Consider the following 20,505-nt stretch of genomic DNA (forward strand, 5'->3'; position numbering starts at 1 on the left):
TATACCTTTTAATGGTCATGTGGGAACAGGTGTGGTTGAATATCACACAGACTTTAATTAACCTCTTAAAAGGCCCAGTGCAGGCAAAAACGTGATTTTCTTGTGTTGTGTATATATATTTCCACACTATGAGGTTGGAATAATACTGTGAAATTGTGAATATGAGAAATTGCTATTTGCTAAGAAGCAATTTTGACCATTTTAATTTAGAACAAAATCACAGTAATGTACTTAATAGTTACCCAGAAATTATTTGATATTGAGATAAAAATGGCTGCACTGGACCTTTGATTCCTTGTGAACTTCAGTAGAGTTGGACTTGGACAACAGTGCAGTGAACTGTTGGTTTACAGTCAAAAGTGGTGCAGCATTGCCACCATGTGGATTGTTTCAGAATAAGTTCCAAACTTCACGTTGGCAGTCATCTAATAATAAAATTAAAAATAAGTCACCATACATTTAGCCTACATATCACTTCATTCAATCGTTTCAGGAATGATTGCTGGACTTAGGCTTCAAGCAATAAGGTCAGATGCATTTTAAAGAGCTCAGCCATACAAATTGATCAAAAAGATTTATTCTGTGGTGAAAATGTTCCAGCTACACACCCCCTCCCATTATTTGCACAAATTGCAACATTTTTTTTATACTTAATGCACATGTGGGGAAGAAAAATCAACAATGTATGACATGACAAGCATGAAATGATTGATTTGCTGTGGCAGTTCAGGGAAAAGGAATGTCTTATGAGATATACTTTTCACCAGGTCCTTTGAACTCCTTGCATTAAGACAGAGAACAACTGATAAGATTTGTCTGAAAAGAAAATCTTATAAAGTTTTAAAGGCAATCTAGAGACGTCACCATCAAGTTCCTCTGAGTTTCGGATAGAGTGAATGTCCGGGCGCTCTCGGTTTGAAACGATTGTTCGAGCTGCTTTCCGAAAGGCATCAGCGGCTGTAGTAGTTCATCGCTTTAGTGGACTCCATTTCCCAGAGGCCTCAGCATTCCTCTTTGATGTAGATTTGATCGTCTGTGTCCGACTCTATGTGCTCCAGCCTGTCAGTTTGTCCACTCATAATCTCATCTGGGGTTTTCATGAACCTGAACCACACATACACAGTGGTTAATCATTAGTTAACAATCTGGACAAGTGTATATACATTTTTACTTCAAATAAATATTGATATTAGGGTTTAGTTAAATATTAGGGTTTAGTTCAAATATTGGTTTTAACTAAACCCTACCATACCTGAATAAGAGTCTCTGTCCTGGCTCTTTCCTGATAATGTTCAGTTTGTAGTAGTGTCTCAGTGCTCGTGACATCTTCTCGTACGTCATATTGGTCCTGTTCTGTTACAACCAATAGGAACAAGATAGAATGTTAACACAGAACTTTAATAAAACCTGCACTGCGGGAAAATGCCTTTTCCAATCAAACACTGGTAGTAGTTCGTTACCTTGTGGTTCCCCCACAGGCGAGCCAGGCCGTTGGGGTCCATGATGCGGAAGACTTTGGTCTCTGTGTCCTCCCAGCGGATGTAGTTATCGTACCTGCTGTCTGAGAGGAGCTGGTAGACATAGTCCCACAGCAGCCTGCAGTCTGGGAACACAAACACGTCAACTTTAGCCACACTTCCTCCAGAGTTGGTTGAAGCCGTGAACACCACCCTCTAAGATGGACCCTGAGTAGTTAGGAGCGTTAGTTACCTGCTATCCGTCCAATGGGCATTGCCTGCTCCTCTGGTGGCGAGACGGGCACAATGACGTGGTGGTTCCTGTAGAGCGCCTCCTCCTGCTGATGTAGAGCGTGCTGCTGGTGGTGGGCCAGTGCCAGCTGGATGTGGCCCTTCCCCTCACGCCCGTTTTCATGGGGGGCCTGAAGTGGTGGCCCCCCACGGCTGTGCCTGAAGTCTCCAGCGACACCTCCTCGCCCTGGGCTAAGCAGCAGGGGGTGCATGATGGCGCTGGGCATGAGCTGGATGACACGAGGGGGGGCAGCATCCTGGCACCCGGGGCTGCCTGGGCAGGGGGCTTCACGGGGCGTGGCACAGCGGCCGTTAGGAGCAGCCGGGGACACCGACAGAGTGTACAAGTCCTCGGGCAGGTGGTGGTTGCTGTCGGGCAGCTGGGAGGACGTCTGGAGGTGGTCCTCGGCACCAGGGCGTGGGTAGTTGGGGTCCAGGGGGGAAAGGCGGAGAGTGGGTTGGTGTGGCGAGCGGGAGCGGTGTCGGAGCTCAATGGTGGGTGGGTGCTGGGGTTGGGGCTCTGTACCACGCGGTGTTCGCCGTACCGTTTCTGCAATTAAGGGGAAAGGAGGATACCTAGTCAGTTGTACAACTGAATGTCTTCAACTGAAATGCGTCTTCCGCATTTAACCCACCCCCCCTGATTCAGAGAGGGGCTGCCTTAATTGTCATCCACGGCGCCCGGGGAACTGTGGGTTAACTGCATTGCTCAGGCGCAGAATGACAGAGCAATGTCAGCTCGGGGATTCGATCCAGCAACCTTTCGGTTACTGGCCCAACGCTCTAACCACTAGGCTACCTGCCGCCCCTAGGAAATATGTTTCCAACATATTTACATGATGTCCAGTAGATGTCACTACACACACTTACAAATGTCATCATGTCTCAATGTATGTGGGTGGTAGATTATTAGTGATTGGTTTGAACTGCCCTCTACTGGGTAGGACATTACAACATGTACAGAACACATTTACATGTGAATAGCTAGTATGCTTTGCCTCTAAGCAAGAAAGAAATATCTTTGCTTCTGCATACCAAAACTAGCATACCGAACAACAAGGAAGTCCTGAGCATCTGAATCATCTAACCCAATCACTTCCCCTATAAAACATGTAGAGATGAGGAACTGTAGATAATCAACTCCTAGACCAAAGGTTGTTTAAATATAGAAGCACTTCCTTGTGGAGCAGGTTTCAATGTCAACACCTCTCCTCTCTCCTCCCATTTCCTTCTAACCATGCCAGTGAAAGGAGTCCAAAGTGTAGCACGAAGGTGAAGTCCTTCCTCTTTTCAGGTGGATAGTAAACAGACTTAGACACCTCTCTCTAGAGTCTAAAGTAGACCATTGCACCACTTGTTACTTTTGTCAGATTCACTTAAATCATACTTGAGGTGCTTTCTTGCAATTGTATTGCTACATGACCAACTGACCTTCGCTGATCGTGTGTAATTAAATACTTGAATTGAAGCCACTGTCTAAGATTGTTGAGTAACTCCTGTGAAACAGAAGCCAGATCCGTTGGGTCCTTCAGGGGGAATTTCTCACCACAAAATCCCCTAGACAAGAACAGAATTGTGAAATCCTTCTGGCAGAAAAGTTTGATGAATAACAAAATAATATTGTCAGGAAAGTGACGCAATGGTGATGCGTTCAATATTCCACTCCGTAATGGGCCTCAAACGTTGTTGTCTTTCCCCCCCCCCATAGGCTAATAAGTTGATTTCATATTGGTCTGAGAAATGCTTTCCAATTGGACTGGCTCTCTAAGATCATGTTACAATAATCAACAGCCATCCTAAGGTTATTGAACTCAATGCCACTGCATTCCCCCCATTCAATTCAACGCTTTCCTGTAATCATCTCTCTCTATTCTTCCTTCAGTAAGTGTGATCTCAAGAACATCATCAGGCTGGTGTTCAGTAGGGAGAGTGAAATGTAATGTATAACCTGAACTTGTCTGAACACAGATTTTCATTTGCCATTACAAAGCCTTTTGCTACAGTGTGCCCTAACGAACATCACTGACCTTCCAGTTTGTGGTGCTGGAGCGCTCCCTCTGGCAGAGGGTGGAAGGAGTTGCCGGGGAAGTAGGCGGAGGGGTAGGAGGCGTGCGGCTTCCTCTGCTTCAGGATGTGCTGCAGCAGCTCGTACAGGACGTCTCCTGCAGGGTACACAGGTCAGTGGTTAGAGGTCAAACGTTACCGTATGAGCCCCTCCGATGGTGCACCCCATAGACGTGTCAGCAGTCAATCAATGTCATCAAAAGGATCAGGCTCCGACCAGAGATCTTAACTGGAGTTTAAAAACATGGTCCGGACCAAACAGATGGTAAACAATGCCAACAGACCAGGACAAGAGTCAGAGTGTCGCTAATGATTCAGCCCACCAAGGGGCAGTTCAAGACTTGATATTATTTCCTAGCAACTTCCATACCTCATCTGTTCTCCTACAAAGCAGCCTACTTGAGGTGGTCATGGACGTGACAGAATTCTAATGGCAAGTCTAGTCATAAACCAACCATGTGACTCACTTTGTAGCACCTCCCAGATTTCTGTGTGAAGGCTAGGTTGATTGTGTCAGACAATATGAAAAAAATCCTGTAGTGTCTACAACAGAGATGGCATTAGCATAACATGGTTTATGCTCAATGTGTAAAAATTGCATTATTAGGCCACCCTGAAAGATTTAACTCGCTACCTGTCTATAAAGGGCTCTGAGAGAGTATTTCCCTCAAAGAGAATCAATAGAATGGAGGAAATATTTTCACTTCAATTTGCGAGGCTTCCCGTCAGATCATCAAGGAAATGGTTGTCATAAAGGAAGTGAAGACGCCACAGGCACACACACTTGCACACATAAACCCCTTTCAGTTCTCACTTTCTGGCCCTGCTGGTTAACACGGCACTGCAGGGGAAATTCCTGGTGTTAGCAGGTGACGGTTGAGTTCGGTTTGCACTTCCTGATCGGCCATTTACCCAACCAGTCTCCTACTGCCTCCCCCCCCCCAACAACAAAGACAGACCGCAACGCCAATCAGGAAGCTGCTGAATCACCTGATATTGCTCTTCCAGCTGAGCAGATCTATCAACATATTTTACAAATATAGGCTAAAGGTCTATCAAAGACATTCAGTGTATGCTCTAGACACATGGCCATTATCTTAGGTCAGTGTGCCATTTCTCCAAAGTCATTCCCCCTTCAAAATTCATTATTGTTAAACATGAGCATGTTGTTAGAATAATGTGTTCTAATAACATAGCAACCGTTTGAATTAATAAGGGCCGTGGCGTGGGAGGTGGGCGTACCGGAGTGGGACGACCGGTAGCGGAAGTCCTCCTTGGTGAGGAGGAGCAGGGCCTTGCCGTTCATCTGGAAGCTGCCGCTGGTATTGGGCCGCAGGGCAAACTCTCTCTCGGCCCAGCGTAACCACTGGCCCACGTCCTCCCTGCTCCAGAACACCGGCTGCAGGCCTGGGGGTGGAGGGTGCGAGGGGGGAGAGGAGGGAAATGAGAAGAAAGTGTTGGGAAGGAGGGAGACCGGGGGGGGAAGTAAAGGAAGGAGCAAAGGGAGAGAGGGAGGAAGGAGACAGAGGTGGCAGTAAAAAGGGAAATGAGGAAAGGAGATCAAAGTAAGAGGGATTGATTCGAAGATTAGTGGAGACGGGGGAAGAGAAGGGGGAGGGTATGAGGTGAGATAAGCAGAGTGCAGGAATGGAGGAGGTGTCGAATAAGAGGAAACTTCAGTCAGACATGCTCACATACAGTATGTTAATTTCAAATTTGCTTCATATTCGTCAGTACTTGTGAGTTAACCTTGGTAGATGTAGTTTGCAAAGGAAAACCTGTGGCTTCTCTCAGTCAGTCTAAAACATAGTGTATAAATACATGTGTATTAGACTAATCTAATACATAGTGCATAAATGGCAAGGACACACTGAGGAATACCAGAGGAAACAGCTCTGACGTTTTTCACCCTGCAGGCTCTGAAATATTTCTTTCACTGCCGTGGGAACTTACGAGAGCGAAACATCTGCACTGACGGATCGCCCAAACGCATTAGTGACTGACTGCAATGAGCAACAGCCCAGGAATCAACGCTCACCCCAAATGTGTGTCCGACACCATTACTTAGAAAACGATAAACTTGTTCCTTGTAACCTAAACAATAACAATATGGTTGAATCAAACCTTGAGGTGCATTCCATTCATTCTTTTAGGAAATTGATGTCATTTAAAAAAAATAAAACAATTTAAATCACATTACATTTTTCGTTAAACCTACACATGGACAATACAATAGTATTCAAAGGGAAAACAATGGTGTGGGTGACTGCGGGAATCAGAGAGCAGTGGATGTCTAGAAAGTAAACAGCATGTAATTCCTATCAGCTAGAAAGCCTTACCATGGGTTTATACGGCATATGAGTCAAGTCGTATTGTTTTCCCAGTCTTGCTCATCGTATTGAAATTGAGAGTACTAGATGTTTAGCACATAAATCATTGACAGAAAAGTCATTGTTGTTTGTCAGGAACTATTTTCTTTGGCATCTGTAGCAGGAGGGTATCTCTCCAGGAACAGGGTTGGAGAGCCCTGATCTAGATAACGTCATTGGGTACTGGGTGGCCTATATTTACATTCATATATCTATACATTTGTACTAGGCTCTAACCTTTAACCTGTGAACAGATTTACAGTATCGCTGTGCTTCGCTTCACCTCACACACACACACACACACACACACACACACACACACACACACACACACACACACACACCACCAGAGCAGCATCCATCACGCGTACGCCAGACAAAGAGTGGCAGTTTCTACGTCTCACTTATCGCCAGGCCTCAAACACTTCCTCTTGGAATGGGACAGCTGTTATCTTTGGCCAGTGGCGCGCGCAATGTCACTGTCACAGGAGTAATCGGAACCCGTGCGCGGTTTCAGAGCGATCACTCCCCCCCGCCCGTCAAACGAAGGACGTTTTATACAGGGAACAATCAATATAAAAAGAAACATCTCTTAGACTGCCAGTTTCCCACTTCCCTTCCATATTCAGATAGAGAGAAGAGACATTGGCAGGGCTTGTGATAAACTTTCCCTTCACAAGTCTATCTAGAATATAGCGTATGGACATAACTATATAGCCAGTGAAGAACTTGATGTGTAGATGTGTCATGGAATGTTTATGTAGCCTATTCCATCACTACACAGGGTCTACTTACATAGTCTCCACAAACAGTCAAGCCAGAACCAGTCTGGGAAAAATACTACAGATTGTCACAGGGGCCATGCATCTGGTTGAGCTGGATTTTCAATCAGGGGCCAATAGGCCCCCGATGGGTCACATATGACAAGTAAAGAGACCTTTTATGAGTATAAGTGTAAATCATACAACAGTTGGATACCGGTGTTGAAGAATAACATGAGGACTACAGTCCATTGTTTGTAGGGATTTTAGAATGTCCCAATGAAATATGTTTTCATATCCTTTCAATCTAGATTTATTTTTCTAATGCCAGCTCTAGATTTTAGATTGAACAACCGAACAATGCCATTGACTGCCATGGTGAGAACAAACACCATCAGTAAGTTACCGGTAGCACCTAACAAGAGAACATATCTAATTACCATATGATTAGCATCCACCAGCTGTGTTGCCTACGGGTGACCCCTTAATCACGTGACCTTAGTGATGCGTACAGCGTGCAGGGAGGACCTGGTTGTGAGGTCACTGCCGTGGTATGTTCTCTCCAGGGCTGGATTGAGAGAGGGGAAAGAGAGAGCAAAAGAGGGAAGGCACAACGCTGCCAAAACTCCTCTGATATCCGGCCTGCTGGACCAAGCCATCTGCACAGGGCCCAGCGGAGGAAGGAGTGGGGGAGGGAGGCCCAAACAAACGTGTCCCACAACGCACTTGGGCAGGAAGCGATCCAGCATGGGCTCCGTTTCAGCACAGGAAACTTCCTGCGGTAAGGTTAGGGAGCGACGCTGTGAGGTTTATCAACAGTCAGCAGCAACGGAGAGAGCAGAGAGAGAGAAAAGGATAGAGCAGGGAGGATAGAGAAACAATAACAGAGAAGTGGTAGAAAAAAGAAGACCAACAGGAAGAGAAACGGATATGAAGAGTCAGCACACACACACACACACACACACACACACACACACACACACACACACACACACACACACACACACACACACACACACACACACACAGAGAGAGACAGAGACAAGCTGAGGCAGCCAGAAAAAGAGCGGGAGGAAAGAGAGAGAGTGACAGTGCCTCTTTGATTAGCCCTACATCTTACTCTGTCCCTACATCTTACTCTGTCCCTCACAGGCTCAGAGAAGTTTCCCTTTTTGCCCAATCCTTTTCACATTTCAGTTGTGTAAGAACCGGCAGATTTATTGTTTCAGTGTTCATGACCAAATCACTTTCAGCCCCCGCTCTCGTTTCACCATCCGTGTCTTTGTTGGACACCATCTCGGGTTTCTGGTGTGCAGTCTGTTTGTGTATGAGATGAAACACTCTCGAACACGACCGGCGAATCCACCCGAAAGGCCCTTGACTAAACCGTGGGCTACTAATCCTCTCTGATGACACATAATTTTCACTCTGTGGATTTGCAGGCCCCCGCACGCACACACACACACACACAGTGATGCACGCTGTTGCCGGGGCAACTCGTAAGCGCATGGGATGAATGAAGGAGAGAACGGATGAGATCACTGGTATCTTGTTTCGTTGTTACACTCCACAACCCCCCAACCTCTTTAACTCCTCTCTCGGCAAAACAGAACATTCAGGGGAAATATGTGTCCATTGTGTAGACCGCTAAAGGTCAGAACAGTAGTGTGTGTAGTTTTACCTGGAATGAATAACAAAATATTTTTTGTGAATGTACTGTAAATGCTATAGAAGTTTGCAAATGCTTTTGACAGCTCAGGACTTCGATCAAAACATCAAGTATGTTTCCTCTCTCTAGTCATTCACCTCTTGAATGAGAGGTGGATATTGCTCTTTCATTCTTGATTGAAAATAGCTTTTCTTTATGCAGAGTCGGAGGAGAAGGAGGCCTTTTGACCTTGTGAGTCAGACATGAGGGTGACACCTTACACATTTCCCCTACTCACACCCTCTCTTCTCTCACTCTCCCTGTTTCCTCATCGAAAACTGTGTGTTCCAAATCCAGCCAGATTGGACTTCATCCAGTCAAAACAAGCGTAAAAACAGATTACCAATCAAACCCATCGGTTATTGGGCAGGAAGTAGCGCAACCTGTTTGATAGTATGTTGCGCATTGGGGGCAAGCAAGCTGGCTCATGTACTGTAGTTTGTTTTCAATAAGTTCCTGCCTTCACTGATTCTATTTATGCTTTTTTATAAGAGAAGGCCAACCCTCTTTTAGAAAATGCAAGAACGAGTAGTACTGTACTAATGCTGTACCTCAAAAGCTACACTTGTGAATCTTAAAATGCACACCTACCAGGCTTTCCTTCTTTTTGGGCAAACAGACCACTGAACATGTACATGCTAGATAGAGGTTATTGTTCAAACAGACAAAACAGAGCTAGCTATGCCCTTGAATGTTGCAACGAACTGCTTTTTAAAATCTTATTGTGGTTCTCAAACGTGAGCTTAGCGCCACAGAATAACAACCAAGAAATTAGAATAAATACAATGTTTCACGTTAACAGACCCTTACAGGATTGAAGGTCACACACACACACACACACACACACACACTCACACACTTGAAATCAGAAGTTTACATACACTTAGGTTGGAGTCATTAAATCTTGTTTTTCAACCACTCCACAAATTTCTTGTTAACAAACTATAGTTTTGGCAAGCCGGTTAGGACTACTTTGTGCATGACACAAGTCATTATTTCTGACAATTGTTTACTGACAGATTACTTCAATTATAATTCACTGTATCACAATACCAGTGGGTCAGAAGTTTACATACACTAAGTTGACTGTGCCTTTAAACAGCTTGGAAAATTCCAGAAAATTATGTCATGACTTTAGAAGCTTCTGATAGGCTAATTGACATCATTTGAGTCAATTGGAGGTGTACCTGTGGATGTATTTCAAGGCCTACCTTCAAGCTCAGTGCCTCTTTGCTTGACCTCATGGGAAAATCAAAAGAAATCAGCCAAGACCTCAGAAAAAGAAATGTAGACCTCCACAAGTCTGGTTCATCCTTGGGAGCAATTTCTAAACGCCTGAAGGTACCACGTTCATCTGTACAAACAATAGTACGCAAGTATAAACACCATGGGACCATGCAGCCGTCATACCGCTCAGGAAGTAGACACATTCTGTCTCCTAGAGATGAATGTACTTTGGTGCGAAAAGTGCAAATCAATCCCAGAACAACAGCAAAGGACCTTGTGAAGATGCTGGAGGAAACAGGTACAAAAGTATCTATATCCACAGTAAAACGAGTCCTATAAATCGACATAACCTGAAAGGCCGCTCAGCAAGGAAGAAGCCAATGCTCCAAAACTGCCATAAAAAAGCCAGACTACGGTTTGCAACTGCACATGGGGACAAAGATCGTGCTTTTGAGAAATGTCCTCTGGTCTGATGAAACAAAAATAGAACCGTTTGGCCGTAATGACCATCGTTATGTTTGGAGGAAGAAGGGGGAGGCTTGCAAGCCGAAGAACACCATCCCAACCGTGAAGCACGGGGGTGGCACCATCATGTTGTGGGGGTGCTTTGCTGCAGGAGGGACTGGTGCACTTCACAAAATAGATGACATCATGAGGTAGGAAAATTATGTGGCTATATTGTAGCAACATCTCAAGACATCAGTCAGGAAGTTAAAGCTTGGTCGCAAATGGGTCTTCCAAATGGACAATGACCCCAAGCATACTTCCAAATTTGTGGCAAAATGGCTTAAGGACAACAAAGTAGAGGTCGACCGATTAATCGGAATGGCCGATTAATTTGGGTCGATTTCAAGTTTTCATAACAATCGGTAATCGGCATTTTTGGACACAGATTATGGCCGATTACATTGCAGTCCATGAGGAGACTGCGTGGCAGGCTGATTACCTGTTATGCGAGTACAGCAAGGAGCCAAGGTAAGGTGCTAGCTAGCATTAAACTTATCTTATAAAAAACAATCAATCTTAACATAATCACTAGTTAACTACACATGGTTGATGATATTACTAGTTCATCTAACGTGTCCTGTGTTGCGTATAATCGATGCGGTGCCTGTTAATTTATCATTGAATCACAGCCTACTTTGCCAAACGGGTGATTTAACAAGCGCATTCGCGAAAAAAGCAATGTCGTTGCACCAATGTGTACCTAACCATAAACATCAATGCCTTTCTTAAAATCAATACAGAAGTTTGTATTTTAAACCTGTATATTTAGTTAATATTGCCTGCTAACATGAATTTCTTTTAACTAGGGAAATTGTGTCACATCTGTTGCTTTCTGTGCAAACAGTCAGGGTATACGCAGCAGTTTGGGCCGCCTGGATCGTTGCGAACTGTGTGAAGACCATTTCTTCCTAACAAAGATCATAATTAAATTAACCAGAATTGCACATAATTATGTCATAACATTGAAGGTTGTGCAATGTAACAGCAATATTTAGACTTAGGGATGCCACCCGTTAGATAAAAGAATAAACATTTTGTTTTCGAAATGATAGTTTCCGGATTTGACCATATTAATGACCTAAGGCTCGTATTTCTGTGTGTTATTATATTATAATTAAGTCTATGATTTGATAAAGCAGTCTGACTGAGCGGTGGTAGGCAGCAGCAGGCTCGTAAGCATTCATTCAAACAGCACTTTCCTGCATTTGCCAGCAGCTCTTCGCTGTGCTTCAAGCATTGCGCTGTTTATGACTTCAAGCCTATCAACTCCCGAGATTAGGCTGGCAATACTAAAGTACCTACTAGAACATCCAATAGTCAAAGGTATATGAAATACAAATGGTATAGAGAGAAATAGTCCTATAATAACTACAACCTAAAACTTCTTACTTGGGAATATTGAAGACTCATGTTAAAAGGAACCACCAGCTTTCATATGTTCTAAGCAAGGAACTTAAACGTTAGCTTTCTTACATGGCACATATTGCACTTTTACTTTCTTCTCCAACACTTTGTTTTTGCATTATTTAAACCAAATTGAACATGTTTCATTATTTATTTGAGACTAAATAGATTTTATTGATGTATTATATTACATTAAAATAAGTGTATATATATATATATATATATATAACTTTATTGGTATCGGCTTTTTTTGGTCCTCCAGTAATCGGTATCGGCGGTGAAAAATCATAATTGGTCGACCTCTACAACAAAGTCAAGGTATTGGAGTGGCCATCACAAAGCCCTGTCCTCAATCCCATAGAAAATAACTGAAAAGGCGTGTGCGAGCAAGGAGGCCTACAAACCTGACTCAGTTACACCAGCTCTGTCAGGAGGAATGGGCCAAAATTCACCCAACATATTGTGGGAAGCTTGTGGAAGGCTACCCGGAACGTTTGACCCAAGTTAAACAATTTAAAAGGCAATGCTACCAAATACTAATTGAGTGTATGTAAACTTCTGGGAATGTGATGAAAGAAATAAAAGCTGAAATAAATCACTACTATTATTCTGACATTTCACATTCTTAAAATAAAGTGGTGATCCTAACTGACCTAAGACAGGGAATTTTTACAATGATTAAATATCAGGAATTGTGAAAAACTGATTTTAAATGCATTTGGCTAAGGTATATGTAAACTTCCGACTTCAACTGTATGTATGCATGCATGCATACACACGTACATGCACACACACACACACACACATCACATGATGCATACAAAATTATACAGATGTAATAGGAACATACATTAGCCCAGCTAGAGGTTTCAGAGAGGTTCAAGTGAATAGCTGTTCTCAGTTTGACCTCATTGTTCAATCCAGAATTATTCTGTATTAATCCACAATGTCATGGAAATTAGCATGTCATCTATGCTAATGAAATCTGCAGTAGACCCTTCACTTAAAAAAGGTCAACTGCCCCTTAGGCCGTTTAAAACCAAAGTTGGTTATATGTGGCATCGATGAGAGTTAGAAACATGAATTCTAGGGTCAAAAATATAAAAAATGTGTAAATAGGATAATTTTGGTCATGAAGTCAGTCTCATCCAAAACAGCGTTCTGTAAATGAGTTTGTCGCGACTTACTGGAGGGTTGGGTATGGATTACAATCATCATGCCCACTAACACGAGAGAAGCAGCTGTACTGATTGCGCTCCATCAGCTGCACGCGCTCTATCCAATCATAGCAGCCAGAACCTCCAGACAGTGAAACAGATCTGCCCATTACACAGCGCCTCTGACTTGTTTACAACTGACAACTGATTCGCCAACATTATGTTCAAATAACCCTTGACCCTAAGCCCTCTATGGAATGGCCACTTGCTGAAGTTTGATAGTGTCAATCACTCAAGTCAGACACTTTTTTGGGGCAAAATGAGAATTGAGATGATCAGAGACCACTTTTCAATATCCCGAAACCCATCTTGTGTCCCCCCGCGACCTGTTTTGTAACACGATTCCCTATTAAACACTGCCAGACAGACTCACATTCTGGTAATAGATACTGAGAAAGTAAAAAAATATATTAAAAAAAAAAATAACAGCACCGAAGCACACCTCTCCACTGACTTGATAAGCAGTCTAGCTTCTACTTGCTAGCTTCATTGACAAACAGAGTTGGAACTTTGCTAGCTAGCAAGTGATTTTGTACACTGATAAACAGGATGTTGCTTGTGCTTTCTTTACAATAGTTTGACAGCTTGCAGATGATATTGTAAATATATTGTTCTCAGAAATCAGTCCTGAGCTCGGAGTCAGACTTTCCCAGCTCGATAGACTACGCAGTGCACGGACTAGTTTTTCATGCAAATGTTTTTACTTAAGAATTACTGCACCAAACACCTTAGCTAGATGCAAAATTGCGCGACTAAGACCTCCTCTGCAAAATCATCTAAATTAATTAACATTTTGAGGAAGTGGTTGTTGTTGCAACAGTGACCCAGGAGGGACAAACACCTGCCAAGGTACAATAGACCCATTTCTGTGTTTGCAAACATTGCCTCACGAGGGCAATACACACAAGTTGGTGGAAGAACATGGGGGAGTTCTTATAGAACGCCAGCAAAACAAAAAGCCTCTATATTTACATGTTGCTTTTGATAGCATTTCACACTACTTTTGGATTATAATTGGATTAAGGCTCATATGAATGTTTGTGTCATCACAAATCAACTGCATTTTACTTTTTTTTAAAAACCACTTCAACTTCAACCAGTAAAATGGCTCTTTGGCTAGCTTTTGCTAAAGACTATGTCAATGAGCGTTAGCATTCTAGCTAACAAATGCGGCATCCAAAATACTTATTTTGCAAAGTTCACAACCAAATATAATCTTAGCAACTGTTCAAGCTATAATCAAAACATAATTGTAAGTGTATGAGAACCCCACAAAGTTATTTTGTTTAGAAGTAATAAAATCTAAATCTAGGCTGTTGAATGGGCACAGATGGCAATGGCTTTCTTACTGCAGCCAAGAGCCGCGTGCATCTGTCAGTGTGTCGTGTACTGGAAAGGGTCTATATACAAACATAACACACCCACATCAAACCACACCCCCAAGACAACTCTGGTTTGGCTTCAGTCGTGGTCTCCATTGAGCAACCGTCAAAACAAAGCCAAAGGAAGTGCAGTCGCCCTTTAAAGGGAGAATGGGTAGCATTAGCAACATAGCTATGTCTTATAAGCATCAATCTGTCTGGTGGGCTGAGTTTGCTCCCTGCCTGGTTTGTGGTGGGGAACTAGGACCCCCACTTTCCTCCCAAACCCCCTTCCTTCCATGATGGAATGTGGAGTGTTTCAAACAGGAAGAGAAGGGGGCTGCTCTTCAGTTGGCTGTTGGCATGTGAGAACAGTTTCCCCTTTCAGAGGGAGAAAAGGGAACGAAGGGGGAAAAACAACAACATTTATTCAGGAAGCGCAGTCTGCCCACTCAGAAGATTCCTGAGGAAGAGAACGGCTTCCAGGGGCAGGAAATTTCCCCTCTGAAATGCAATGGGGTATACACAGTCACACACACAGTCACACACACCCTCCTTTGTATGTATTGCACCATTGATATGCACACAAACATCTTTACACATACAGAAAGACTCCACAAACTAATATGCAGGCACACACACACTGTACAATTACACAGAGTGACATGCGGACACACACACAGAGATTGATACACAAGCACACACCAACTCCAACATGCCTGTACACAAAGACATTCTCACACACACTCACACTCTCAGCCACACACACACACACACACACAGTAGAACCCCAGCTGCGAGCAAAGCAAACACAATCTATTGAGAAAGGTTTACAAAGAAAAAACAGCAGCAAGCCAGGTTTCTAAGGAGAGGCTTCTTTCTCAGTCACCCAGCAAGTGATTTCTCATGTTCAATAAGCTTCCATGTTTAATGTAAACTGTACTCTCCATACATATTCCCATAGACACTCACTCCCTATTCTTTGAACTTGTCACTTTGCACAGGTGTCTCAATGTTACATCCCCATCAGTGCCCACCCGACTCGTTGTGACGTCAGTAAATAGCGTGAATCCCTTACTGCAGTGAGCCTGAATGACACTGCTACGCTTCTTAGTGTCTGCTAGGTGGGTGACCTTGAGGCTGACACATCGCAAGACAATTAAGTAAACACGATTAATGTAATGGAATTGTGAGTTGAAAAGTCATCCACTTAACTCAAGTGCTGACATCTAGTGCAACCAAACAGTAGAATGAATAGTGTTTTACAGCTGTGCTTGTTTTCTTTTCATGTGCATGTTCTATAGTTCAACAATGAGACAGCTAACAGACAGGAAATTGGAGGATTAACGTGAAAATCCGCCAATGTGATGGAGAAATGTAACCCTAACTTCACCACTTCAAAAACATTCACCCAGACACACAGGGAGAGGCAAACCTCTCCCATTCAGAGTGGGGTGGTTTCTAACACTCCTGGCTAAAAGGGTTTAAACGAAGAGTAGCCTTCTTTGAGAGTGAGGAGAAGGCTGCAACTCTCACCCTGATCTAATCCACTTCCTCCTCAGGAAATAGAGAAGGCGGATTTCTGCCCACACTGCAATTTCCTCTCCCCCCCCCCCCCTTTCATTCTTTCTTTCTTTCCCCCTGGACAAATTGCCTTTGAATGTGGACGGTTTGTCTCTCGCAGTACGTGTGCCAGTTGGATCCAGCTGTGTGATGTGTTCTGGAAGGGGAGCAAACGTGTTACAAGTTGTCTAAAAGAAGGGTACTTGATCATTGTCAGGAAGAGTGATGGCTTTGAGCCAAAGAAGGTTCTAATAAGAGGTTTGGGTACTGTAGGCCTACAGGTGAAGGGTAGTTTGTATATTTAACAGAGTTAAAGACAGAGTCAACATGTAGCAGAGAGGGAAATCTTGCATAATCTAAAGATTCAAACAAAGAAGTTGAATCGAAGCTCACAGTCCAGCAGACCACATTCACCACACCCAGATAAACGGCTCTAACAGACAACCTCAGACCAAAATAGACACGTTAAACGTTCTTCCTTTTTCTATGACAATACAAAAGGGGAAGTGGAAACGGGGAATTTCCTCTGTATGGTCCACGTGCATAGACACTACAGGTAATTTCTTTTAGATATTGAGATTACCACAAAGTGTGTTAATATACTGGTCTAATTTATGAGTACTGTACCATATCTTTGCCAAAGACACATCAACAAACCGCCAACATTTAGGTAAATTACCCTCAAAAGTTCCCACAACAACTCACTGGCACATACTGGTAGAATTAACGTTGTTTCCACGTCGTTTTAATGAAATTGCGTTGAACCAATGTGGAATAGACGTTTAATTGATGGCTGTGCCCAGTGGGAAGATTTATATCCAAACTCACTGAAGAACTACAAAGATGAATCTCACTAGTCTTCTAAGTCCTAAAAGTCATACATGTTAAGAGGTGCCTGGTTAAATATGAATCGTTTTTCACACAGAGCAGGCCCAGTGACTCTACGACTCTATAAACACCCAGTCTATATCCTGGCCGTGATCCAACCGCGCCTGTTGTTTTATTGGCTCAGGCAGTGGCCGGTTGAGACCTGCCGGCAGCTCCACCAGACAGCACACGGTTGTCATGTTCCCTCCTCTCCTTGTCCCTCTTCCTTCCCTTCCTTCCTTCCTTCCTTCCTTCCTTCCTTCCTTCCTCTCTTTTTTGAGGCCCTTGATTATTTTACTGGTCTTAAGAATAGGTTAAAAAAACATGGTTTCCACCAATGCTCTCACTTTTCCAACCATGTCAGATCAGTAAACACCTCAAATCGAAGTTTATTCGTCACGTGCACAGGATACAGAGGGTGTAAATGGTACAGTGAAATGCTTACTTTCCGCTCTTCCTCATCAGTGCAGAATAATGTAAAGTAGCAAAGTAAATCAATATACGCATCTGCCCTCTCGATACAAATCAAATCCTCTCTTCACCTTACCTCATATTTACAGTCTTCTCCTTACTTTCCTTCTTGTCCGTCCTGTCCTATTCTGTCCTGTAATACCTCACTCTCTCCCCAGCCCAGCCCAACCCATCTCCTACTTCCTTTCTTCTCCTACCTTCTTTACATTTTATACTCCTCCATTACACTGGGCTATTATTCTGTGCTGTTCGCTATTGTCTTGTACTGAGCTATGTTGTGTTGTGTGCTGTCCTTTAGTACCCTGAGGTGTTATTGTACTGAACACGCCTGCGCTGCCGTGTACTGAGTTGTGTTGGCTGTCACTGTCCTGCTGTGTTGCATTCCACTGTGTTCTACTGTGTAGTGTTACAGTACAGTGACTCTGCTATGGTCCAGTAAAGACGTCTTGTGTTGGTCCTTGACCCTGGGTCTGCTTCAGCACCTCAGAGGAGGGATACATGAGTAGGTCTGTCTGTCCACATGGGGAGAATGATGCCCGTTGGAGTCATGGCGTGACATGCAAGTAGCTATAGTAAATCATGGCTTTCAATCTGCCATTTTCTGAGGTCAAAAGCTCTGAAAACAAATGTTTATGGAATAAGGAAAATGCAGGCTGAAAAGACAAAGATTTGTTTGTTGATTATGACTGTCATGTATGCTCTGTGTGCGCCTGTCATGAGGTGTGTGTGTGTGTGTGTGTGTGTGTGTTTGGCGTGTGTCTGCATGTTTGTGTGTGACTCACGCAGGTGCACGGGCAGCCTGGCAGGCTCGTCCTCCATTCGGCTGGCTGGCCTGGCTGTGGGAGCATGGACGGGGGAGGAAGTGGAGTTTGGCAGGGGGCTCGCGGAGGAAGGACTGAATGAGCTCCTCTCCTGCTATGAATAGATACAGAGACACAAAGCATGCCTTAGTTACAAACCTCCCCGAAAACCATCCTTAAACCCAAACAGCCCGAGAATCACCACGGCGAGAAACTATAACACCATTTAAAAACATTCTTTATCTAAGGGATAATGTACATAGCCAATCTTTTTATTCATAAAATCATATTTGACTTATGTGGTGTGTTTGCATGGTCAATGCAGCCAGTCACTAAACAGGAGGTTGAATTTACTGGTATTTGTGCACATTTACTTATACAAAATGTAACCCGTCAACCTGACAATGTATGCATGTGCTGTTGTGTACAATGGTATTCTAACATTCATTTGCCTCTTTCTACTCTGCACCTTCTATGGACAGCAACAGTTAACAGGTGACAGTTGACAGTTAACAGGTATGTATGGGCCAATCATTGCTGCTGAATATGATGTTTATAGGCTCTTTTGCCAACAGCGGCATCTTATAACATGGATTGATGATTCATTCAACCAGTCAATCTAAAATGGCTAGTTCCTATTAGTCTACTGTACTAGAAACTCACTGTGGCATATGTAGCAATGAGCTTTTAATCTCATTTTATTATGCAGACCGCCCTACTCTTCAAGAATACTTAGTGTTTTCAGTAGCCTATAGCCAACAGTAACACACTATATCAAGTCTTACTTTCAGAAGATTTCGAAATTTGTACAGCCCAGATTTGACAAGGTTGTGTACGGTCAAAAAGGGGTTAAGGTACAGATGGGGCCAAGAGGGAGCAAGAGAGTGAGTTTGTGTGAGTGTGTGCGTTTAAGGGCATACATATAGCCTACATTAACTCTGCTACTTTTCTCTGCAAAACAATATAATTTCAAAATATCTTTAGGCCTACTCTTTTAGACTGCATTCCAACAATCCCAAATAGTTTCCTTGTCACTTGAAATTTGAAGATCCATCTTTAGACCGTTATTGTAATGTAATAACATGATAAACAGCATGCATTTTTGCACTGGAACTGTTTTACATATTTTAGGCCTACATATTTCAGGTTTACATATACAAAATGTATTGTATACAAAATTCATTACCTGTGTGTATGCTATATAATCGTGACAGATACATTTATATTCCCATGAATAGTTTCAACCGGTAATAATAATTGGAGGCTAATATGATCCATAAGGATAATAACATTTCTGGTGGTTTTCAAACAAGCCATATGGCGCGTTCAAAACAACTGGGAACTCGGAAAAAACGAGCTCCGACTGGGAAAAATCGTTTCAATGGTCATCCAATTCGGAATTCCAAATCGGAAACGCGAGCATCTTTCTATAGCTCCGACCTGAAGATCACTGACGTCATGATTTGACCTCGTTTTTTCCCCGAGTTCCCAGTTGTCTTGAAAGCACCAATAGCCTATGAAAATGAACGTCGTGACGAAAAACGTTTATCTCAGGTGTGCTGCGAAGTCGGTAAACTTGCGCACAGCATGGATGGACTTACCATGCGCTGCTATAGTCTACAACAGAGCCGCGAAACGTTCCCCTCAGCAACAGATGATTACCAACACACACGATGCAGTTGTCAACAACACGACTGCGTCAAGCGCATCTCACCCCGGGGTCCTAGAACTTGATTCTGCTTTATAAAATCAACAAATACCTTGGTTATGATCTGCGATGGGGATTCTGACATGTCTCGCTAAATTCAGGAAGTTCTCCTCTTCCCACTTTCCTTTTCCCGTTCTCCTCTTTGAAATAAACCAGAAAAAACACCCACGCCCGACTCCCTGACTTGGGGAGGGTTACGGGCCACGTAATAAACACGTTTAAGGTTTGTTATCAATCCATTATATGACCATGTTCATCATAAACGCGTGAAAATTCTTTGTTTTCTGTTGGTGCTGTGCTCTACATTTCGGCGACGCGTTGGTTAATTCTCTTCCTGGAAGACTGGACTAAAAGGCGGACATCTCCGTGATGCTGCTCATTGACTTGGATGTGTAAACGGCGAAATGACGTGAATTCCCAGCATTGAGCCCAGCCCCCTTGTTGCAGAGGGTTTGATTGCAGCCTGGATAAAAAGGCGTTCCTTGTGTAGAATTATCTTATTGGCCTCCCGAGTTTCGTAGGCGTTTCTTATTGGGGAGAAAGATCTCCAAATGGTTCATTGCTAGAAAGAGACGCCTACGAGATCCAGGGAGCCAATTAAATAATAATATTCAAGAAACACACTTAAGTCTAGCCTGCTTCCAGACTCTCTTCTGTAGCCACTTCTCTCTTAATCTTAAAGGGATACCCCATATGTGGATATTGCAGATTATTTTTACACAGGGAAGGC

General features: G+C 43.4%; 1 protein-coding gene across 4 annotated transcripts; it reads right to left on the bottom strand.

Annotated features, from left to right (window-relative positions):
* Positions 1-557: 557 nt before the first annotated feature.
* Positions 558-20,213, bottom strand: LOC115198912 (transcription factor ETV6). Of its 4 annotated transcripts, none has more exons than XM_029761323.1 (8): positions 19,828-20,213; positions 18,050-18,179; positions 5,055-5,219; positions 3,776-3,910; positions 1,711-2,298; positions 1,461-1,603; positions 1,253-1,353; positions 558-1,104 (listed from the first exon to the last, which is right to left on the bottom strand). In XM_029761323.1, exons 1-8 carry the CDS (start codon positions 19,858-19,860, stop codon positions 1,002-1,004), a joined length of 1,398 nt encoding a protein of 465 aa, XP_029617183.1. In that variant the 5' UTR covers positions 19,861-20,213; the 3' UTR covers positions 558-1,001. The 4 variants fall into 4 exon arrangements, with proteins under 4 accessions (XP_029617183.1, XP_029617182.1, XP_029617185.1 ...); XM_029761322.1 differs by having other exon boundaries at positions 18,050-18,182; XM_029761325.1 differs by lacking the exon at positions 19,828-20,213 and adding an exon at positions 19,669-19,797.
* Positions 20,214-20,505: the final 292 nt, after the last annotated feature.

The sequence above is a fragment of the Salmo trutta genome, chromosome 8, assembly GCF_901001165.1.
Source record: "Salmo trutta chromosome 8, fSalTru1.1, whole genome shotgun sequence".
In the NCBI taxonomy this organism is placed as follows: Eukaryota; Metazoa; Chordata; class Actinopteri; order Salmoniformes; family Salmonidae; genus Salmo; species Salmo trutta.